The 25398-nt window shown below is 33.8% G+C and overlaps 3 protein-coding genes across 4 annotated transcripts; 2 read left to right on the forward strand and 1 right to left on the reverse strand.

The window, feature by feature from the left end:
- Positions 1-5668: 5668 nt before the first annotated feature.
- Positions 5669-6517, forward strand: LOC18104831 (F-box protein GID2). The gene has a single exon (XM_006374806.3). The coding sequence runs from the start codon at positions 5758-5760 to the stop codon at positions 6307-6309; it is 552 nt and encodes a 183-aa protein (XP_006374868.1). The 5' UTR covers positions 5669-5757; the 3' UTR covers positions 6310-6517.
- Positions 6518-15844: 9327 nt separating this feature from the next.
- LOC7464894 (protein MRG2) lies at positions 15845-20643 on the forward strand. 2 transcript variants are annotated; one of them, XM_024584838.2, is made up of 10 exons: positions 15845-16284; positions 16380-16433; positions 16541-16554; positions 17118-17263; positions 18055-18095; positions 18266-18370; positions 18747-18826; positions 19084-19253; positions 19591-19675; positions 20158-20643. In XM_024584838.2, exons 1-10 carry the CDS (start codon positions 16093-16095, stop codon positions 20246-20248), a joined length of 978 nt encoding a protein of 325 aa, XP_024440606.1. In that variant the 5' UTR covers positions 15845-16092; the 3' UTR covers positions 20249-20643. The 2 variants fall into 2 exon arrangements, with proteins under 2 accessions (XP_024440606.1, XP_024440607.1); XM_024584839.2 differs by lacking the exon at positions 16380-16433.
- Positions 20644-21814: 1171 nt separating this feature from the next.
- On the reverse strand, positions 21815-24060 carry LOC18104834 (transcription factor MYB44). The gene is made up of 2 exons (XM_006374809.3): positions 22438-24060; positions 21815-22213 (listed from the first exon to the last, which is right to left on the reverse strand). The coding sequence occupies exon 1, from the start codon at positions 23923-23925 to the stop codon at positions 22990-22992; it is 936 nt and encodes a 311-aa protein (XP_006374871.1). The 5' UTR covers positions 23926-24060; the 3' UTR covers positions 21815-22213; positions 22438-22989.
- Positions 24061-25398: the final 1338 nt, after the last annotated feature.

Raw genomic sequence — 25398 nt, forward strand, 5'->3', positions numbered from 1 at the left:
CCCAGTCATGGAGGGATTGGTCACCAATTAATAACCCCTTGACTACCAATTAACTTCATATATTTTGTTTCTATTTCTATTCAGCTGCCTGCAAAATGTATGGTCTTCCTCGTTATCATGTATTCGACTAGAAAAGTTTGAACCACGTACTAATACTATGTTCTGTTTGTGATTGCATTGAAGAAGGGCGAGCTGATTGCATTGAAGAAGGGCGAGCTAACTCCAAAAATCCATCCTCAATTCAGATTGCAAGATGCAACTCGCCTGCATAGAGCTAGAATCGCTAGTAATCGACCGTCAGCCAGCCATTGTGGATTGAGATTTTTTAGAATATGATAGTCATATATACTATATCTAAATTATTTAATTTAAATCAAATGGTTATGATTTGATGTAAAATATAGAAATAACAATAACTTAAATGTTTGATATTTTTATTTTATTTTTACCTAACTGAAGTCATTAAATTTAAAATCAATGATGAGAATTAGAACATGATCGGTAGAAAAAAAAAACTGTAAATTAAAAAAATAATAAAAAACAGAATAATATTTTCATAAAAAAAAATCATTTCGTGATACCAAAAACAATGTTATGCATAGTTGAGATCATAAAAATCACTATTCCATACCAAAGGTTAAAGGCTAAAATAACATAAACTTGATCAGTTGTGATTAAGACTAGATTAAAGAAAATTCCGAAGTTAGGATATTATTTTAGCAACCCTTATTGATAGAAAGAGGCAAAAGCTAAAGGAAGAAACCACTCATCTTTAAGCCAAAATTCAGATCACTAAATCGACCACATCCTACAATTACATATTCGCATATCCATGAACATACACAAGAAGAAGAAGAAGAAGAAGAAGAAGAAAGACTTGTAAGTGAAAGGAGAAAAGTGTGCTCGCATTCAAATTTTTTGATGAAGGAAGAGAAAGAGAGTGAGGCTCGATCTAATTTGATGAGAGTTCGAGATGGGTGGAAATATGAAACGTAAAAAGAAGATTAGTGGGGATAAGAAAAGGAAAAACTTGGTCATTTAGAGGATTCCATTTTGATTCTCATGCAATGGAAGGAATGGATAAATTCTTTTTAAGGGTATTCCATTCAATGAGAAAGAAAATCTTGTATGACCAAAAAAATCAAAGAACTTGAATCAAACAAAATAGTGTTGCTCTACGATATTGGGCAGTGATGGAATGAAAGATGGGACGGTCATTTGACTTTGCCATTGCAAGAATCAAGTTGCGAGAGCAAGAGGGTAATGGCTACATTTGACTTCGGCTCGCAACTTGGGCTTTAATTTAAAAGGATTAAACAAGGGTGACGATGCTCCTATAACCACCGGGAACGGTCGGGCATCTTTTAACCATCTTATACATATAGTTATAAAAGCCAGATGATTAGACAGATAAATCTAGAATTTATTGATCTTGAACCTCGATTAATTTGGATTGAAAGAAAAATAGGTTAAGATGTTAATCCAGCTTAATCTGATAAAAATTCTAAATAGACCCCAGGATTATTTAAAAAAAAAACTATAACTATGCTCCGACCAGTAAAATCATAGTGGGTATTATCCTAAACAGTGCATACTCCGCCATGCTCTTCTGATACATGATATATGTTTTGTGCCTTAGATCGTGGGGACATGTAGAAGTCCCAACTAAGGCCCATTCGTTGTTTATGAACAAGCTCATTTCCAAATGGCCCTTCAAGATTCATCAAATTATTTGTTCAAGAGAAAGGAGAAACAAGGAGAAATTAAAATTTTATCGTGGCAGACAAAAACCTTGTAAAGGGAGAAATTAAAATTTTACTGTGGCAGACTAAGACCTTGTGTAGGGACTAGGGCAGCCTGGCACGGCCTGTGAATTGCCCAAATACATTCAGTCCAGGTAAGTTTGTCTATGGGCCAAGAAATAACATGTTGTAGATACAGAACGCACGTAAACATCAACACATAAGAGAATGGTTGCCAGGAGAGTGGTTGTCAAATCCACACGTAATGGGGTTTAGCGTGTTGGATGAACATGTTGTCAGATTTATATGCTCTCAGGTTAAGTATATAATTGAACCTAAGAGTATTTAATTTAATATCTTCCTAGATTTAGATTTAGATTTATATTTATATGTATTTAAGTTCAGTGCTAAGCTGATAAAGTAGTTAAATCTGGTATCTTATTAGATTTAAATACATTTAGGCTTGGTACGTAACTTAACTTAATAATATTGAGTTTGATATCTTCTCAAATTTATATACACTTGAACTTAATAAGTATCTGAATTTAAGGATGTTGGGCCTGCGAACAAAGTCGAGCTCATTCACCTGGGTTTGGTATTCTGTCAAGCTTAGATACCATGCATTTAACCCTTTTAGTCCTCATTTTTTTTATTTAACACATTAAAAATATATTTATCCATTGATTTGCTAACTGAAACAAGTATGTTATTGAGTCGATTTCAAATTGGATTAAGTACTTTGGTTTGTTTTATAACCCTACCCACTCCCTTAGAGAAAATTCTAATTTTTCTGTGAAAAGTTGTGTTCAAGGTTTCAAACACTTTGTTCTACTCACTAATCAAATTCCAATTGCAAGGCTTTAGAATGCTAATCCTGAAGCAACTTCGTTCCAGACCGTGCTCCAGGGTCGCTGATGCTGATTGATCTATCATTGATATCTGGCATCTAACCCTCGCATTTGGAAGCATTCCTTCATGATGAAATACTTGTACACGTCAATTCTTGGCTTCACATCATCTTCATGACACCATTACCTAACTCTTCCTATTTGCTGCCAGTATGATATTATATTAATATATGCTTGTTTTCTAATTTAAGAACCAGATTATTCTATTATTCTGTTATTCATGACACTTTTTGATAAAGTTTTATTAATGTCATAGCAAATCCCATTGAGATAAAGGATTTTGTTTTTATAGTGTTGTTAGAGATATTTTTAGGTTGGTCGTAAAAAAAATATGTTTTTCATCTTAAATTATAGTAAAATCTTGGGTTTGAGAAAAATTATAATTTATAATTTTTTTTAATTTTTTTTTAAATCACAACCGCAAAAGCTACCGAAACACAAAACAGATTCAAAATGTAATTTTTATGGATTTGCATGCCTTATTGATTATAAGAATTGCCTTGACCTTGCGTGTGAGAACTTTGGATTCTTAGAATCACTTCAACCATGCCAACTTGATAATCACATGGTTATGGTTATGGTCAAGGGGCATCGCTAATCCACTTTGGAATTAAATATGGTGTAGAAAAAAAGAGAGAACTCATGGAGCAGCCAACGTAAGGATCCGGTGGGTCGTGCCAAAAACCTCACTTTCAAACCAGATTCTCAAAATATTGTTTGGAATAATTGTAGCAAAACAACAATTTAGAAAGCAAAGGGGGGGAAAAAGTAGGAGAAGCTCTTTTCTCTGCCACTGAATTTGCTCTGCTCCTTTATCCTCGTTTTTCTTTCTTTGTTTCCTGTTTCGAAGACTTGAAAGCTTTTGTTAGTTTTCCCGAGCAGCCAATGAAGGCTCTGTGTGTGCTTTGATGCTCCATGAATCCATGCGCAAACTAAGCCCAGCCAATTGGTTCATACAAAGAAAGTAGAAGAAGACTCAATCCATTCGGTTTCCGAAAGCCTTTTAGGATAAAAAGACATGTAAAAAGTCATGATTTCGTGGTCTGAAAGAGTTTTTCATTTCTTACATAATTTTTGCTTGGACTTTGGATTATTGAAATTTATTTTCACTGTTTCATAAGAATTTCTAACATTTTGATATCACTAATAAAATAAATGGATTAAAAACACTGATTATTTTCTCCTCTTACCCATTTCTTTTGTTATATTCCTTCACTGGCCCTCTGGGAGAATCATGTGCATACGTGCAATACAACAAAAGGTGGAAAAACACAAACCAATAAACCCAAGTGGTTTCCATAGATTAAAAAAAATTCTCATTTTAGTTTTAAAGAAGATTGTCACTTCTGTTCTGGTTGTAATTCTGTTTTCTCAATTGTAATGATATGTTTTAGTTTTGAAGTATTTTAACATGTGTTTTCGGGATTGTAATATTTTTATATATAATTCAAAATATTAATTCAATAAATATAATTTCAATTTAAATTTAAAAAGAAACAAATTAGAAATTATATTATTCAAATTTTAAACACAAGGTAAAAAAATAGAGTTGAACATGTTCGAAATTATACAATTTAAACTTCAAACACATGTAAAAAAGTAGGAGTTGAACCGATATAACCTAATCGACTCGATGAGTCCAAAAACAACCTGGACAACCGGTAAAAATACAGTTTGACTATAAAAAAATCCAACTTAACATCTTTTAAAAAAAATTGAGACGATAACATGTTAGTCGACCCGGGTGAACCTTTTAAATTCGTGACCCAAGTAATGAGATTATGATAATTTCGAATAAAGTAAATCAAAACAAATTATAAAACTCAATTTTCAATAAATCCATTATTGAATGATAAAATTTTTAAAAAATTAATCTAAAAAAAGACAATAAAATAACATTTCTAAATAAAATCATGAATTTAGACAAAATTACAAAAATGCATTTAATGAGTCATTTTCTATATTTGTGTCCTATCATTTTCTGGACTTTGATTACTCTAAAATTTTAACATGAGATATAAAAATATATCAGGAGATTCTTTGTAAAATTTCAACTCGATTTCATGATCGGATTGAGAGATATGATTGATACTATAAAATTAAAAAATATTATTTTAAAAAAAAAGCAAAAAAAAACATTATTTTGCCGGAACATAAACTGGAATTTAGACGGAATTTTTGGAGTAAACTGAAATTCTAAATGAGATAAAATTTATTCTAATTTGTTCTATTTTTTAAACTATAACAAAAATATATCAACCATTCCGATAAAATAGAATAAAAATGACAATCTTAGTTTGTTTCTTCTCTTACCCATTTCCTTTGTTATATTCCTTTGAGAAAATCATGTCCATACCAACAAAAAGGGGGAAACACGGGAGAAATAATTAACAAATCCAACTAACTTGAATTATAGGTTGACTTGAAAAAAAAATTGAAGACTCCAAGTATAAGTATATATGTATTTTTATGGTTGTCATTTAAAAAACAATTATAAATTATAATTTTTTCAAATTAAAGTTTTAAAAAAGAGTTTATAATGAAATTTATTATTCTAATCACAATTGTTAATTCTAATATGACTTATTACATGATCATCTAACAAACTAAAGACTTAAAATATGTGTTTAGAATTGTGATAGTTTTTATTGATATAATTTTAAATTTATTTTTGAAAAAAGCTATAAATCATAATTTTATTATTATTATTATTTTATTTTTTGTAATCCAGGTTTAAAGAGTTTGATTAGATGACCCTTGAAAATCCTTTTTCCAGATATGACAATATTTTCAAGTTTGACACCAAAGCAGCATGATAAAAAGAAAAAAGAAAAAAGAAAAAAGAAAAAAGAAAGAAGAAACAAAACGCACCGTCATACGGATAACAAAATTACTAAAATAAACGCAAAATAGGACAAATTCGTCAATTACATATACACAGATAATAATAATAAATAAATAAAAAACAGCATCAACTCACCTTCTTGTCCTCTTCGATAACAACCAAGACCAGGCCCCATTAGGTCCATCATCTCTTCTCTACCTCCTCCGTTATTTCCTTTATCTAACCCTCTCCCTCGTCCCTCTTCCTCTCATTCAATCTCTCCATGAAGCGCCCACTAGACACCGGACCCGAAATCCACAACAAAACCGACATGAAAATGAAGAAGAAAAGGCACCAAGAAGAAGGAGAAATCAAGGAAGAAATAGAATCCGAAACCAATACAGGAACTGGGTTTATGAATTTAGACGAGAACTTACTTTTCGAGGTGTTGAAGCATGTAGACGCGAGGACTTTAGGGAGGGCATCCTGTGTGAGCAAGCAGTGGCACAGGACAGTACAGGACGAGAGGTTATGGGAGCTGATCTGTACCAAGCACTGGGCTAATATTGGCTGTGGTAATCAACAACTGAGATCTGTTGTTTTAGCTCTTGGTGGGTTTCGTCGACTTCACTCTCAGTATCTCTGGCCCCTGTCAAAACCACACTCAACTCCTGCACCCTCTTCTTCCTCTTCTCCTTCCGCCTGGAACCCGTTCCCGAAGATGATTGGGAACAAGCCACCGGCTAGGTGGGGCAAGGATGAGGTGCATCTGTCTCTGTCTTTGCTTTCAATTCGGTATTATGAGAAGATGAATTTTAGTAACAGAGGAAGGTGAATTAGGGTTAATTTATGTAATTTATACAAGAGAGTGTCTTGTTAATCTTTTTTTTTCTTGTTTTTGTCCAAATTTGAATTCGGTATTTTTATTTTTTTTGGGTTTTGGTTTGGTTTTTTGTTGTGTTTGATATGGGTTATGACTAACTAGATCTGTACCGTGTATGTAAGCTTGTTGTAATGAAAAATGTTGTTTCACATTTTTGCTAGATTTAATGTTTATGTCCAAATGAGGGGTAGTGGGAGGATTACGCCTTAATCTCTGAGCTTGCAAGAGCTACAAATCTGTGTTTGGACAAGATGAGAAAGGAGAGTGATGATATTTTTTTCTTTTTGATTGGAGGGAGAAGCATAAAGCCATAAACAGACAGAGCCAAGGTGGGTACAGTTGAAATTAAATGTCTGCCACTGCCCATGCCCATGCCCATGCCTTTTGTCAATTTTGCCATGGCCTGATTGTAAGAGACAAGATGTTGAGGATTAGATTTGTAAAAGCCCTCGAGTACCTGAAAAGAGGATTGGATTGTCGTTTATGTGGTCTTCATGATTCCACCGAGGGGCGTTAGGCAGGCCCGGCTTGACTTTGGTGCCATTGGTATTGAGTTTTGGAAGTATTTTTTTAAAAAAATTTAAAATTAATGTTTTTTATATTTTTAGATTATTTTGATGTGTTAATATCAAAATAATTTTTAAAAAATAAAAAAATATTATTTTAATATATTTTAAAATAAAAAATAATTTAAAAAATAATCATTTTATCCAATCTCTGTCATTTCGACATTTGAATACCTAGAACTACACTTATTAAGCCTTGTTTGTTATTGTTGGAGGCATTAGGTTAATTTTGAATACTTTTTAGTTTAAAATTATTGGTAATATTAAAAATAATTTTTAAAAAATAAAAATATATATTATTTTAATATATTTAAAAAAAAATCACCTCGTAAAGCATTTGTTAATTTAGAATCTAACTTAGTATGTATGTGTGTGTATATAAATAGAATAATATCATTTTGAAGTTGAATCGGGTTCACCAATGATCGGTATGATAATTATGCCTAGAAGTCGGAAGGCTCATGGGTCACATGCAATTTCTGTTTATATATATTTACCCTGTGATGACTAGTGCACATGGAGCCAAGACAAAATGAATTGTTTCAAACAAGTTCCCACTACCAAGGTTTCGATTATTCTTGGGGATTGAGATCTACTTGGTTGTTTGTCTTGTCATGTGGCCATCAGAAGGAGATCGTTGGTATTTCTGCTACAAGTAGACAGGCGATCAGAGTGAAAAAATTAATTCTTCCATTTTCAAGCTTCTCTTCGGAGATTATACATGTGATCCATCATTTAGCAACATGATTTTTACCCACTTTGATAGTAGTATTGTTGGACTGCTAAAAAATAATAATAAAATAACAAAGTAAAAAATATTTAAAAAAATAACATAGTTTATAAAAGAAAAATGATATATACGATTCGCGAGTATCAAGTATCGTATTCACGACTCTTATAAATTGCAAAATTTTTTTTTACTTATCTCTCTTTCTTCTCTCTTCACATATTAAAAGGAGGGGAGAGGAGAGAAAAAAAAACAAACAAAAAAAACAAAAATGACCTTGGAGGCATATCGAGACTCCGACAACAACCCTACATTATCGTTACAAATATCTCGACGAGACGAGTCCAGCAGCACCAAAAAAGATCACAAACGATAAACGGAGAGGGCCACACGAGCCGTCCAATGGTATAAGGGCTCACTTGCCTTTGAGCTACTCGTATGGCCTACTTCGATCATCGTTGGTGATCTTTCTTGATATCATTGTGTTAGAGAATAATATAAATCATATCCTGAGACCTCACCTAACAGTTTAAGCTTTTTAGTTGAGATAGTTATTTGATATGGTATCAGAGCTTTGATGACCAAGTGATCACGAGTTCGAATCTCACCATCCTTATTTATTTGATAAAAATTAAGCATAAGGTAAAATAGACCTGTGCAAGTTTCAAGCCCAAAAGGTTTTCACTTGAGAGGGTGTGTTAGAGAATAATATAAATCATATCCCGTGACCTCACCTAACAGTTTAAACTTTTTAGTTGAGATGGTTCTTTGACACATTGATTTCATCTCGTTGAGATATTTCCAACAATATCGATGGTGTCATTATTAAAGTTTCAGTGTATCTTAGAGATTTTTTTTTTCTTTTTCTCCTCTATTCTCTCTCTTTATTAAATCCCGTGTCTTTAAAATTCAGCAATTTGAAATAGTCACATATAACACTTGCGAGTCGTGAATCGTATTTATCATTTGTAACTTTTTAAATTGTATTATTTTTTTAAATATTTTTTGTATTGTCTTATTTTATCACATCTTTTTTTATACTACGCTAGAAAAAAAAAAAAAAAAAAACTCCTTAGATAGTGATGGTATATTAACCTGGTAATCCACAGGAAGAAGAAAAAGAAGATGTAAGATTCTTTGAACACTGGATCTCACTAGGGTTTATTAATTTATTATAAAGGGCTGGTCTTGCAGGCATTTTAATCAGACACCACAAGTGAGGACTCAGGAGGCCTTTCAACTGTTATGATATTTCATCTCGGCCCATATTGAAACTTCCGTTGCCTGGACACAGGCCTGCTTAACGGTCCTACACAAGCGTACAAGCTTGCTTACTTGTACAAGAAGGCCTTCCGAAATTGAGATGTATAATAGGAGAAATGGATACAAAGAAGTGAGAGAAAATTACATCTGATTTTACTAAAAGTAATAAAAATATAATTCTTCTCTTTATTTTATTTTTAAATTATCATTTCCTGTTTTTCTTTCTTTCTTGTATCTATTATTTTTTATGTTATAACTATTGGTAATTATAGTTTGAACATTATAAAATTTCTTAATTTATGCTCAAGGGACAATTATTAAATTTGAAAATTCTCTGGCTAATGGAGCAGTCCTTGGTTTATTTTTCTTAATTTGCCACATGCTTACAAGTGTTTTGTCCAAAACAGATGTCAGTGTCAACAGAGGCAATCAAAGTTTTATATTTTGAGATAAATATCTAAAAACATTTATTAAGTTTATTTGAATGTATCAAATCTGTTAGAGAAATTGATTATGAATAGAAACAAATAAAGAGCTGGTTTAGAAACGCGAAAACATTGTTTTAACGTATTTATTTATTTTATACATAAATAACACCTATAAAATACAAACAACCAAGCCCTCTATACATTTGTGTAGTAACAAGTTTATATATTTGTTCTCTAACATGTTTACATAGACTTCAAATATTATAATAAAATATTATAATATGGGGGATGTTCTTTTTTAAACTCTTCATCGCTTGGAGGAGTTTTAGTTTTGATTAACGAGTGAGCTAGCTAGTTTGAAAATACTCTAAAAATCAAACCTAGATTGATTCTACGCTGATCATGAGAACATTTGAATAATAGAAATTTAAAATACCACTCCCTTTTCTTTTTTAAAATTACTACGAGCTAGGTTAAACAACCGTTCATAAAAAAAGAAAAACTACTTCTTTTGAAACGATCTTTCCCTACACGAACGAAAGAGGAGATTGTAAGTTGACCAAATGGCAATCTATATGATTGTAATTTGGCGATCCATGCTCACGCAAGCTCACACGATAATATTTGTGCACAAAGTGCCTTTTGATTTGTTGAATGCATTCTTACATCTTTGCTGATCCATCAAAGACCACAGGTGGCGGCACCTTGACAACCCCAATCCACCACGTTTTTAAACGTTCACACTGTCTAATTTCCTCCCAAGTCAAAGATTATTGCATGCCAATGGGCGTTCTTTGCCTATATATATGGGAAGAGCAGGAAGAACCCTTTGCACCAACACAAAATATTTCCACCTTACAATCTCTCTCAACTAGACAACTCTTCGTCATTCTTTATATATCCTTTCAAGAATTCATATAGCATATTCATGGCCAGAAGTTTCAAGTCTTTGAGCCCCATGATTAATGTTCTTCTCCTACTTCTTGTTGTAAGTTCGTCATTTTTCATCTCAGATGCCCGTCCTCTAAGTGTTGCAGGGGCTGCTCATGGCTCCATGAACAAGGGGTTTGAGCTTTTCTTTGATGGATTATACATTGAAGGGATCAAATCGGGTCCTAGTCATGGTGGAATTGGTAATAAATATACCAATGCGCAAACCCTTGGAGCAGTCATCAACTCTGGCCCGTCAAACGGAGGTCCGGGAAACTGAGTGAACAATGTCACTGCAATGCACCAGTGTCTTTTACATGCTATTTATCTATTTAAATTACAAGATATTTGTTATTTATTTTAATTTGTTTGATTTTTCGATTGTGATGTAATAGCTAATGCAAAATAATTTGAATTGCAAGAAATTAATTAGCTATTTATTTTAAAATATTTGATTCATCGATCGCATGTGATGTAATCATTAACATGCTGAAACAATAGTATCTTATAAGAGTTTGATGTCTCAAAACAATTCGGCCGACTGCTCAAAAAGCTGAAAAGAAACCATATATGCAGTTCCATCCATGTTGCATGAACTTCAACGACATAATCATCCATGGTAATGAAATATTGAATACCTTAATGCCTGCGTCTTAGGCATTACATCAAGAAATCTCTTTATTTTCGCAGAAAAATCATTTAATTATATATGAAGAAAACAAAATCCCTATTCCGACTTAAGTTGCAAAACCCCACAATCTGGATTGAAACGGAAAATTATAGGCTCGAAATCTGAGTTGCTAGTTAAAAATATAAGTCAATTGACTCAACTAACCAACTTAGATTTATTAAAGAAAAATTTGAAACGATCAGATAGAATAATTAACTTGGAATCAATAAATTAGAAGTTAAAAATTATAACTTTTAATTAAAATAATTTTTATTTAATTTTATAACTAACTTTTAAAAAGTTATTTTTAACAAAAATATGATGGTAATTTTTTAAAAATAAAAATTCCAAAGATAACTTAAATCAACTACAAAAATCATATACCAAATGTAACCTTGATTTTCATTATTTACTTACTGGAATAATTTCTTCTGTATATCACTAGGAAATGATTTATTATATTCAATAGCATATTTCCTCTTCTAAGGATGATAAGATTCAGTTGGAGAATTAATTCGATTTGGAATATTAAATAAACAAAATGAACAACTAATACCTAAAGTTAAAAATAAATCACATATATACACCTAAGAATTTAAATCTTTTAATACACTCAAAACTCAATTATTAAATTTAATCAATTCTAATAACTCCTAGCCACTTCATTATAATATAGCATGGGGTTTGTTTGCTATTTTTTTAACAAATTAAGGTATATAAATACTTTATTATTTATATGAACAATAAAACATTTTTTTTCACTATTCAAAAAATTGTTATTATATGAATCGTGATTAATAATTCTACCTTATCATTTATTAAATAATGAAGAGAGAGAGTTGTCACTAGCCTTCTAGTTTTTTTTTTTTTTTTTGCTGTAAATAAAATGTTATAACCTCAGGGATTTTTTTATAGAGGATGGACATGGGTGACCCCAAAATTAATTCGCATATATATATATATATATATATATATAATATGAATTAATTGATGACCTGTATTCCACCTGCACCTGTGAATGGACTTGGTCTCTGCGCACTTATGGTGCTCCTTTTTTTTTTTTTTTTTTTTTTGTGGTTACTAAGGCACTTACTCAGACCCTTCTGCTATCATAAAGCAACAGAGAAAAGTAAAAATTGATTGCTGACAAAGTTCCTTTTATGTCTTGAATTTTTTTTTTTATGTTTTTCCTCTTTGCAATTATTGTACAATGTATATTGTTTCTTCCAGGACGCACGTATAGACTGACGTAGTCCCTCCTTTCAGGAAAATGGTAGAGAGTCAGGTGACGGCAACTAAAATGCTCTCGGGCCACCACGTGTTTTCCAGGGGCTGTTCCTCTCCTTTTCCCTTGTCAAATTTCTAGGTCATATGTTGCAGAATGCAGACTTGCAGTCCCTATAAATAGGACACCGAGTTAATTAGCTCTCTACTTGCAAAAAACATTCTTCTGAATAATACTTAGAAACTTCGTCAACAACAAGAAATATCTTGATTGCACCATTCAATGGCAAGACTTTCCATGTCTTCAATACTCTTCGTCGGGCTTCTCTTCGTAAGCTCTCTGCTTTTGATAGTCTCGGAAGCTCGTCTTCTCAATGTGGTGGAGTCACATGGCTCTGTAAACAAAGGGATTGGTGCGATATTCTCCGATGGGTTGCATATTGAAGAGATTAAAAACAGCGGTCCAAGCGAAGGAGGGAGGGGCCATGCTTCCAAGAATGTCAACACCCAAGAAACCCCCGACGGTCCTAGCCCTGGTGCGGGTCACTGATATAATATTGAACCAGTCTTCTGTGAATCGATTATTCTTTTAATCTTTGTAGCTTGCTAGCTATATAGCAATTCATTCCTATATAGATTCTCATGATTATTTTCATTAATTTAATTTTACTTGGCAATGAGGCTTTCTTCCATATAGTTTCTCTCTTACGAGCAGAGACATGATCTTTAATTTTCTCCAGCCTGACTAAAGAAAACCTTGTTTTATCTAGTAATAACCAATAGGAGTTTCAGGCAACTTGATCTCATGATCAGCTAGTTTACAATTGGCTACTGAACATCATAAAGGTTTTCAGACCATGCCGAAATATGTTCCTCAGTGACACACATGATGTCTTCGTACGTAAGTTGAAAAGGGACCTTAATTTGGTGCTTATATTAATTAAGAAAAGGGAAAAATGTACGTATCAATGCAACTACATCAATCACATTTATCAAGACAATGCCAGTACTAGCTAGCAATCTCTTCCACTAATGGTCACTCAATTTCTTCCCACGGTTGCTCTTATTACATCACACCACTAGAAAAATAAAGCTTTTAGCAACTGTCTAATCCATTATCCATTGCAGATAAAATTAAGATTTGTTTCTGATAAAAATAGCAACAAAATGAGCAATAATATGAACTTAGATTTGTGGTTGTTGATTTATTATAATCAACAGATTTTTTATTGTTGAAATCTGTAACTGATAATTAATAACGAGAAAATTCATTGTTGAAATTAGTAATAGATTTTCCGAGTTATTTCTAATTAGCAACAAAAAATCAATTCCTGTTTATATAGATTTTTTAATTAATTTATATAATTTTTTTGTTTTGGTTTATTATTATTTTGATTAATTATTTATGGATATTTTGAAAGTTGTTGAAATTAAATATATACACAACATACACTAATATTTAAAACTACTTCATCAACAAAAATAAATGGAATAAAAATAAAAATTAAAACTCATTTAAACTTAAATTAATGCAAATAAGTCACAATACAATAAAAAAGATATAATCATAGTGCTCATGGTGCAAACAAACTAGGATACTATTGATCAACGCAAGGTTGATATGTAGTACACATTAGCAATAAAAAATTCGTTGTAAATTTCTTAGATAATTTATTTTTTTAGATAATTTATTGTTCTTCAACAACGAATTTTTCATTGCTGATATTAAAAAATAAATATATACACAATTTGTTAATCTGTTTCTAAATCAATAACATGATTATTTCATTGCTAAAATCTAGTTTTTAGTAGTGTCAATTGCATTAACACGGAAAGAAAGTTTTATAGCTATCTACCTTCGACCATGAGAACCTGTGTCCATAAGTTACAAAAATCTGCATGGCTAGCTACATCAACATTCGATGAGACTTTTGGAAATAAAAAAGAAGATACATTTCCTAACCAACGAGAATTGGGTCTAGTTCTTTCTGTAAAGCGAATATGATTTAAATCCCTGCCGGTAGTGGAACCCGCTTTAAGGTGCACGATGATACCACAAATTAAGAGGATTAGTCTCCTGATCTGAAAGGAGCCGGAGGATACCCTGGTGCAATAAAAAAAAGAGAGGAAAACCTAACCCTTGCCCCACCCTAAAAGGCGTAGGGTGCATCCTTTAAAGAGTCTCCATCCTTGTTCGTCCATGACGTATTAGTCGTCGTTTTTCACAAATTGTATGAGCAGAAGCTCTTATCTTCATGTTTTTCATTTTTTTAATTTTGAATATACATACTTTTGAGCCAATATTTAATGAACTTTTTGAGAAAACTGATTAAAACACTTTCGAGGAACAGGATTATAAAAGATAAATTTCTTTAAAAAATATAAAACAAAAAACAGGTTCCATAATATGACCAAGTTCTAGCATAACTATGCAGTTTAATTATTTCTACTAAAAATGGATTGTGTCAGGGAGAGGTCTTGCTTTCTGCATATGGATGGGGGCTCTTAGAAAGCAAAGAAAACAATACCTGAAGAAGAGATGCATCATGGCTATATTTTCCTGAAGAGTTCGAGAATCGAATACGAACAAACTCAAGACGGTAGGACTGCTTCAAAGTGCTGTGAACTACCACCAAACTTGGCTGCTTCCTTCTGTTTTGTTCGTTTCTGTTCAAAGCTTTGACAGTCAAAATCAACACCTTTAACAGGACTCCAGGAAACAACAACGCGTAATGGTTGTTGTTTGCTGTATGATTTAGGTATTTGTCCTCCTCAAATTTTTGTTAGCTAACATGATATGCTATTAAGTATGTGTTTTAAGCGGTTGATTTGCCTTCTTATCATACATTCTCACCGATCATTTCTAGGCTTCCGGGGGAGGTTCTTATAATCTTTATTGTGTTGGAATATTTCTGATACCTTTTGCATTTGGATTATTTTGCAACTTCTCTCTCGTAACAATTTTATTCAAGCTTTGGCTTGGATTTGGTCTGACAAATTGATCCGTAAACTAAAATAATAGAAATATATAACACATAAATAAAATACCAATATCAATTTAGTGCATAATTGAGTCTGTTGTTGTTGATGTTTCATGCATACCACTATCAATTTACTGTATAATTGAGTGGGCAGACTTAACTTAAACCAATATGCATTTCCAATGTATATGAAATAAGTTCTCTATTCTCTAGCATAAGTCTTCCAACATCAGCAATTTTATACTTTTAATCAATATAGCATGAACTCCATGTTTTTTCCCTAAAAAAATAATAAAAATTATGCATAATTATTAAACCTGTCTGCACATAGGATGACCAGGACAGCCCAAATCAAAAATTAATATCATATAATTTAATTCTCATTTTTAACCCATAATCAATATAAGCTCGAAGTTATATTTGTAATTCCTGGAATTTCGTTCCATATCTCATTTCATAAGGACCTCTAGATGGAGTTTTTTTCAATATGAGTTGATTATTGACTCGATTTTATTTAAGTGATCTGATTGATTCATTTATAATTTGGTTCATTAACTCAATCATAAATGAGATTTAGCTGAATTAATTTTTTTTTTATTTTTTTATTATAAAAAGATATCATCTCAGTTTTAAAAAAATTAAAATAATATCTTTATAAAATAATATAAGCTGACTCAGCTAACTCGTGAAATGTGAAGTGATAACCTTGTGATGATGGACGATGACTGATGAGCAGGGGCCATCTACCATGGATAATAAGCCTACTTGCCAATATGACCCAAGCCCTAAAATCCCTGGTCATTGATCAAATATCACCCGGCTCGGACTATCTTTGGGTTTTAGCGTAATTTCAACGAGCCCACGTATCATTCCATTTCCCAAACTTCTTCGTCTTCTTTATCCTCTCTCTAAAAAAAACCTCCATTACCATAGCTTGCAAAGCAAAATGGGAAGCTCAGACACTGGATTAAACAACGATGATGACTCAGCGACCGTGTCAGATGAGTCAAACACAGAGACAGACTCAGACATGAGAACCGAAACCGACGAGGAATGTCAGTCTTCGCACCCTCCATCTGTATTTGTAAATGATGAGAAGGTCCTCGCTTTTCACTCTGGACAATACTATGAAGCCAAGGTAATTGTAATATTCAGAGAAGGTTGAATCTTTATGTTCTTTTTTTCTTTATTTTATTAAAATTGAACGTAATTTGAATAATTCCATGTAAATAGGTGATAAGAGCTTTATATGAAGAAAACAAATGGGGTTTTTTTGTTCATTACACAGTAAGGATCAACTGCCAAGTTGTCTAATTTTATGTTTATTTGTGCACCCACTTGCCTTTCCTTGTCCTTTGAAGTATTTTAATTGCGTAATGTCATGTGTTTTGCAGGGGTGGAACAAAACGTGAGTAGCATCTTCTATGGTACTGAAACTTGGGATTTATGTTTTGAGGGAGTTAGGCAGGTTGTTGTTTGTTGGGACTATAAATCTGCTCAATTTGCTACTTTTAGTTCTTCGAAAGCTCCGTTCGAGTTTCTTTTCTGATGAATTACTTTCTCCCTGCTTAAACTCCTCAAGTATTGTTCTTTTCCTTCTACTTGAGAGCTGAAGGAAGTTACTGAATTGGGGGGAGAGAGTGTTTCTTCTCAAAGCTTTATCCCTTCATTCTGGCCTTCTTTTATGTTTTTATGATCTTGAAACAACCATGTTCTAAAGGATTGTATTTGGAGCACATTTAGCTCTTTGGATTTTAATATCCAGTTTAATTTCTACATAAAATATGTATTTTTGCTTGAAAGTTTTGGAATGCTTGTTGGCTGGTGCTGAGAGGGTGGATGGAGTTGGAGTTGATTATTTTTTTTGAGGGGGGGATGCTATGCTAAAGCTTTTCTCATTCGTTGATTGTTTACTCTGCTTGTAAAAAACTCTGCCCTTTTGTCATTTCTTGAACTTCTGTTTGTGAACAGTTGGGATGAATGGGTTGGAACGGATCGTTTGCTGAAGCACACTGAAGAGAATGTTCAGACGCAGAAAGCCCTCAAAGAACGATTGGAAATGGAGATGAAAACAAAGGCGGTACAGGCACCACAAATGAAACTGAAAAATTCTGGTGGTTAGTATGATTCTCACACTAAATTTACTACTGTATAGTGTATGTTGAAACTTTGATATACTAAGTATGATTACATGATGATGCAAGTACTTTATATTTCCATTTCTTTTTAAAGTTATTGTATTGGTTGTTGTAGAACATGCACTTTTACTTATTGTGGAATGAAGAATATGATCCGTAATACTGTATAGAATCAGAAAATATTTGGGATAAATGGAATAGTGATTGGATTGCTTCCTATTGTCTTGTGTTATTGGATAATGTGCACAGATGTTGATTGTTCTAGTTTCTATTTTCTGTCTAGTTTTAAAATTGGAGATTGTGTCCCTTATCTCCTATCCTCAGCATCATACATAAGAGTTCACTGTTCCAGAATTTGGTTTGCTGTAATCGTTGTAAGATCATAAGTTAGAGATACATGCAACTTCAGTCTTATTAAGAGGAAACTTGATGGTTGAGGTCAAAATAAGTCTTTCAAAGCAATTCAAACAGTCCCTCAATCTTGATGCAAATTTAATAGCATGACATGCTTTGTTATTAAATCCATTAAATTTGGATTCTGATCCATGGTTTGTTTCCAAAATAGATCATTGGTGGCCCAAAGAAGGGAAAAGTTGCCTTAATTTACCATTACAGATGGAACCTTTGTTATTCAGGAGAACCTCCACTAAGTTTACTTTAATCTTACATGCGGGAAAAAAAAAAACCTTGTAATTGTTGATTGCAAGATTCTTTTTGGTAATCCTTTGGACTGGCTATTTCTTAAAGCTGTTCTGGGGACATATATGCAGTTTCAAGGGGAAGGAAGCGGAAAAATGACAATCTTAATAAGGTACTCTCCGGTTTATTGAAGCCTTGTGCACTTTTGGTTTGCCCATGTCAATCTAAGTGTATTCCTTATCGTAAAAAATTGAATCAGCTAAGATTTTTTAAAAAAAAATTAAAAGGTTTTCCATTGATCATTTGGCATCTTTTTGCTTAGCCTGTTGTTTTGACTGTTAGGAAAAAGATCTTGTACCCTTGGAAAAGCTGGTGAATCTCCAAATTCCACCAACACTAAAGAAACAACTTGTTGATGATTGTGAATTTATCACTCATCAGAGCAAGGTAATTATTGTCACTATTCACAGCTGGTTTCTCAGATTTAAATATTTTGTAAAATTACTTGTGTACACCACTGTTACATTTCTTTGTGTTTCCCTCCCTTGCCGCCAATCTTTTTCCTTTTTCTTTCATCATCTTTTCCATGCCTGTTTTACTTATTTCTCTGCTCAATTGTAACTAATTAAGCAGCACTACTGACTGGCTGTTTTAAATTTCAACTTGTTTGACAGCATAGACAAGTAAGATTTGATTACTACAGTGCTGAAATAATTGTGTTATCATTCTAATGATTAGCTTGGCATTATATCTGTTTGTTTAGCTGAAGAGTTAACTTTAAAAACTGATTTAATGTATTTTTTTTTTATCTCTTTTCTTTCAGCTCGTGAAACTTCCTCGTGCCCCAAATGTCCAAGACATATGTAAGAAGTATTGTGAGTATAGGTCAAAAAAAGATGTCATGTAAGTAGAGAACCTGCTCTTTTGTCAACATTTTATTATACCCTTGGGGACTGCTACTCTTAAGTTATAAGATTTAGCCCAAGTTACTAGAAATAATTATTTCAATAAATATTTGGAAACTTTTTTATTCTCTGCTGACCAGAGGAGAGGGGAGAGTGTTTAGATTTTTTATTGTCAATAAAGGAAGTACCCATCTGTTCTAGTATTCTTGATCTGTATTTTCAGTGCTCTTAGGTTTTATGATTTGATGGGTGTAGGATGCCTGAATCAACTGCTGAAATTATGAAAGGTTTGCGCTGTTACTTTGACAAGGCCTTGCCAGCAATGCTTCTGTATAAAAGTGAGCGGCAACAGTATACTTATGCAATTAGAGATGATGTTTCTCCCTCAATGGTATATGGTGCTGAGCATCTATTACGCCTCTTTGGTATGTTTACTCTTTGCTGTGGGAAAAAATAAATCGTGTTTTCTTTTTATCAAAAATAGCTTTGAAAACTGTGTTTGGTTTCCTTTGTCCACATTTTTTAAATCAGTGAGCTAGAAACTTGTCTTCTGGCAATAGATGTAGCATCGAATTCTATGCAACACTGGTTTTCACAGGATGCTTCTTGCTGTTCATACTAGTACTTAATACATTTGTCTGTGCACAGGCCTCGAGAAGTATAGCATGGTGGTACTGATATTTATTGGAAATACAGATGCTGAAATACACTAGCTATCTATCTCAACTTATTGTGCTAATATTCTCCTTGTTGCATTTTCAGTTAAGTTGCCTGAGTTATTGGTTCATGCAAACATTGAAGAGGAGACACTGACAGAGTTGCACCAAAAATTGGTTGACTTTCTGAGGTAGGAACTCCAATCATTAATAAATCCTTATGGCTGGACTTATGTTCTGTATTTACCACCTTTATTTAGGTTTGAGTTTCCCGAGATACTGATTGATCAAGAGCAAAAGATAGTTGGATCAGAAGTCTAACTTGGACTAGCTGCACCATGATGTCTGCAATACATTTTTTTCATCTGCAATACCCGCTGACAACCATGAATTCCGAGCTCATGTCATCCTTTTGTGGCAATTAGAAATCTATATTATCACAGAAATTAAGTCCAACTAATAGTCTCAGAAGAATTAACTTAGTTTACTGTTGTGTGTAATTCCAACTGTTGAACTTCATTGGAACAAATAGAATTCAAGTGACGTAGCTTGCTTTGTGTATGTTTCTGGAAAATTATTTCAGATAATCAGTGTCTATGATGCTTCAGTTTCATGTTTTTCTTTTTTCATTTAGGAATTCCGTCATACTGATATACTGTCTATTTTCATGCAGGTTTCTACAGAAGAATCAGAGTGCTTTTTTCCTCTCTACATATCATGTCCCAGAAGATTCTGAAGCAAACACCATCAAACAAGATCACTAGGTTGGGGGCATAAGGATGTCAATTTGTACATAATACACCATCAAATACAACTGAACCATTTTAATCTATCCCCTTTCTACGTTAAAAACTTCTGAGATTCAAGTGTATGTCATTCACTTGCGAACCCTTTTGTGAGAATCCAGTAGTTACTTAAACTAAATTGATTATCTAGATGGTATATGCCAACTATCTTTAGCTATCTTGTCTTGCAAGGTACGCAGGTGGCTGTGCCCAACTTTATTAGAATCTCTTTCACTACCTAGCAAGAGAGAGTTAGGTTTGAAATTGAGAGTGTCATTTCCAAATTGTTCTTCTTTAGTCAACTTCAGTGTGTGAAGGAATTGCATCTCGTTGAGAGACTTTTGAAAAATCTAAGAGAGTGGTGTTTAAATCAATGCTCAGATTTTTATCTTCCTCGTTAAATTCCAAGACAATGAGACTCGTGTAGTACTCAATTTGTCTAACAGCAGTGATAAGAATATTCTCCTGTAGCCCAAACTATTCCTCTATTTTCTTTGTATTGGTAATTACTCACTGAATACTCTAGAATTTCTCGACAAGCACTATTTTTTATGAACTGTATACTCGAATTTACATAACTAATTCAACGTATCCAAATCTTTTGAAACCGGTGCCAGCAAAAGGGTATCTTGTTTAAAAACTTGGGGTTATGATCGGGCCTAGCCATGAATCAGCACGCCTAGAAGAGTAGTTGCTTTGACTTCTGGACGGGATAAGACAATTTTTGTTGATTTGAAGCTTCTCCAGGGGGTAGCTTCTCCGAAGTTTGAAGAACAAGATTGCCGGATGCCACTGTTTAGTATAGTTGGAGTTGCACTCGAGAGAGGGAGGTTGAATATTGCCCCGCATGATCAAAGCAAGCAGAGGAAAAACCGTTCCAGTTTTCAGCAGGGAAAACTTAAGAGCCTTTTGCATTAACTGGTCGATCTCTATTTTCCATCCAAACTATTGTTGGAAGCTGAAAGCATTGTCCCCTACAGAAAATTAGAACCCTGCAGAGAAAATACCATTCTCTGGAACAAAAACATCGTTTGATTTCTCATTTGACAGAGATGGGTATTGTTGAAGAGTATCTATGGTTTGCAGAAGATGAAAAACGAATTTGCAACAAGCAGAAGAGAGCGAGAAAGAGAGCTGAAAGACTGAGAAAGCCATTAGTAATTGCATTGCCATCAACTTCAAGTACTTTTATCCAAGGAAGGATTTACTTGTACATGAATAAAACTTTTAGTATTGGATGATTTCTCAACCTTAAATTTTTATTTTTATTTTTATTTTGTCGAATGATTAGTATTAGAAAAATCAAATGGATTGGGTCATTTTTTATTGCATTCCATCATTATTTTCTTTTGTTTTGCTGCGACTATTGCTTGTTGACAATGTCTAGATATGAACTGTGCAACATCAATTTTCACCTTAAAAATAAAGATAAAGACGTAGTTGTTAAGCCTGGTTGTTTTTAGCAGGTCAACTCATAAAACTCATCCATCTCGACCTAACCTAGATGTATTTCAAGTTAAATAAAAAAATATTAACGTTGTAAAATTTAATAGACAAGTCGGTCGATCCAATCAAATTAATCCATAACCAAATTCACTCGGCTGCTCCAGCCCAACTAGAAAAAATAAAGCAGAAAAAAAGAAGAGAAAGCAACCCGTTTAAAAAAGAAGGATAATTGATTGTGTTACTTCTCAAGGCTGAAGATATTTTAGTAGAGTATCTGAGGAGCTGTTTCCCTGGATGCTTTAGTGGCAACAATAATGAATGAACAGTAATCGGAAACATCCTCAATTTAAGCACCAGCTTCTCCTAGTACCCATCCAATCAATGCATCCACCGAATCTTCAAATGTTTTTTTCCTACCGTTAATTAAGTGGAGTCATCAACCACAAGCAGCAAACTCAATCCTTCCGACCTGGTTAAAACGAACCCGAAAGACGCCACCTAAAAGTCCAACACAAAATTCCAAAAAGTGTAATTTATTATTATTTATTTTTTAAAAATCTTGTTTGATAGATCGTGAGAACGGTTAAAATTATTTTTCAAGTTTTTTTTTATAAATCCAGAAATTCAATTAAGATAATGTTTTAAGATTTTCGGTTCTAATTGCCGTCTGAAGTTTAAGTCTTTCTAGTTTATTTTTTTCGAAATATAAAAAGATTTATTACCATTCAGAATTTATCCTTAAAATTACCAGGTACAGCCCCTCAATCATCCTCATCAAGCAAGCCAACAACCAAACAAAATCATTCGGTCTGAGTTTTTTCTCCCTCTCCGAAGGAAAAACAAAATCATCTTTTGGTTTTTCTTTCTGTATACAAACAAAAACGGTTGTGTCCTTTCTGTGCGTCACTTTACTTCAGTGCAGGTCATTTAATTCCAGTTTTCTTGAATTTAAATTAAAGATTAATAAAAATAAAAGGAAAGATCGTTTTTTTTTTTTTTCAATTTATATTCAAAAGAAATTTTGTTCCTTCGAGATCCTCTTCTTCTCTGCCGAAGAAAACTGCTCTGTACACTACCAAAATTATTACTTCTGTATAAAGCAACGATTAAAGCAACTTTAAAGAAAACAAATTAAAAAAAAAAAAACAAGAGTTTTTTTCTCCTTTTTGCCCTCCTCTCTCATTCTCTCTCCGAGTCAACTCAGCTGCTTCATCATCATGCCCAGATGATCATGATCATGGCCGTCACTAACAATCTACTTCTCTTCTGCTTGGCTACTCGATTCTGCTAATACCAATTCGTTTAACCACAGCGTTCCTTATAGCCTCTGTTCCCAAACAGAGCCCATTTTGCTCAATCCCGGACATATAGTTCCTCACTTCCTTCCTTATCATCTCTTGCATGACTGCTAAAAACTCAGCACTGAAAAACTGGTTCTCAAGTCGAGACCCAGGATTCTTCTGTTGCAGAAATGAAACTTGCTCCTGTTGCTGCACAGCCACTGCAGCTTGTGGGGGTGCAGCAGGTGTTTGCACCATAGGTGTCGGGTTAACAACATGGGATCCAGAACTTGAGCCAGAACCCGGAGCCTGACAAGTAATGGATCCAGGCAGAGACAGGGATAATGAAGTCGGTGGATCGACGGTCGGAGAGGACACGTCAATCGACAAACTAGGTGGGACAAGAGAGGCGGTTTTGACTGGCGGCCTGAAAACGGGAGATGAATTCACGCCGGGTATACTTGAATCGCTCAAATCGGATCCGGATGGGCTACTCGGGTTCAAGTGTAGACCCGAACCCGCCCCGAGACTTGCGGATCTTTTAAGAGGCTGTTGTTGTGCGTCGTCGTTTAAGTCATCAAACATGGAAGAACATTTTCTCTTGAGGGTTGAGTTCCAGTGGTTCTTGATAGCGTTATCGGTGCGCCCATTGAGAAGGCGGGCGATGGTGGCCCATTTGTTGCCGATACGAGCATGGGCCCTGATGATTGTGTCATCTTCTTCAGCACTAAATGGTCTGTGCTCGACCTCAGGGGACAGCTGGTTGCACCATCGCAACCTGCATGATTTCCCAGATCGACCAGGGATTGATTTGCTTATCAGGGACCAGTTTCTTGGTCCATAGGTTTGGACTAATCTCTGTAACGCCTCGTCTTCTTCGGGGCTCCATGGACCTTTAATCCGATCCACATCTTTTCTCGAAGAAGCCATGGATTGATTTAGAGATAAATTAAGCCCTAAATTAAATATAAATTAAGGAGGGTTTTCTTTTCAAGTGGTGGAGGCAGAGCCTCGCCGTGTTTTATATGAAAGAACAGTGAATGGAGTGGAAACGGGGGGGTATATATATATACATGGAAGGGTTAGGGATGACTGGTTAAGCCGGTTACAATGACCGGTTATGGCCGTTAAAAGAGTGAGGATTCTTCCTGGCAAGGCAGTTACTAGTAAACAGCTGTCAAACTAACACGCGTCGTCTGTTCGTTTATCTAACTTTTTAAAAGCTATTTGAAAAGTAAACAATAACAAATACTATCTAAAAAATCCAAAAACAGCAGAAAAAATAGATAAATAAATAAATATTATTTAAAAAAACACGATCAATGCCGCAGTACCGAACAGTGTTTGACAATCACCACTCACTTCCACTCGAGATAGAAATAACTGACTCATCTGCAGTTGGCATAGTACAGCTCGCCAAGTTCACACACAAATAGAGCCTATAATATAGAGGAAAAAACTAAAAATGCCTAACTGAAATTCAAATTTCGAGATTCTTTTGTTTTTAAGATTATATTGTTATTTGTTAGTACTGCGGTTTCGAAGTCATAAAAAAAAAGCTATTAGGTATCCACAGTCCAAGATCTTAGTTATAAAAAACCAATATAACTTTTAAAAATATATTTTTTTAATTGAAAATATATTAAGATAAAAAATAGATTTTTATATTTTTATATTAACATAAAAAATTATATAAAAAAAAGTATCTAAAAAATTAATTTCATATTTTTTAAAATAATTTTAGAAACATTTTTAAAACATGTCAACCACTCTAATTATAATAAAAGGATTTTTTGAGAGAAAAAAAAACGTGGGGATTAAGACATGGACGGGAGGGGGGGGGGGGGGATGTGAATGTGATTCTTATCCGCTAAGGAGAAAATAATAATATTTTTTAAAAAAGAAAAGGGCAAATAAAATGAGGGGTGACTTTGACCAAAGACAGGCTGGAGAGCATTTACGTCCGATGGATTTATTTTAAAATTGATTTAAAATGAGAAGGGAGTGAAAAGGACGCACGGAAGTAGTGAGCTGGCAGAAAACGACAAGAGTTGAGAAGCAGAATCAGGGGACGAACGGTGCTAAAATCTTGTCAGTCCAGCCTGTCACGGGAGGCCCACTCGCCATTACCCTCTTCTCTAACGGCCTTCTCCCCCACCACTGCCACGTGCCAGCCACGCTCCTTTCCTTGCTGAACTGCCGAAACCGACCTCACCGTCTTTTTTCTTGCGTTCTTATTTATTTATCATCTCTGCCTTTACGAGGCTTTCCCTGTTGTTTCGTTTCCCCTCTTCGAATTTTGAACGATGAAACACGGATCGCCTCGTACCCATGTCATAGTTGTACAACTTCGGAGGAGGATTGCCCTTAGCAAGGCAGTAATAATAATAATTATTATTATTA

The sequence above is a fragment of the Populus trichocarpa genome, chromosome 14, assembly GCF_000002775.5.
Source record: "Populus trichocarpa isolate Nisqually-1 chromosome 14, P.trichocarpa_v4.1, whole genome shotgun sequence".
NCBI lineage: Eukaryota > Viridiplantae > Streptophyta > Magnoliopsida > Malpighiales > Salicaceae > Populus > Populus trichocarpa.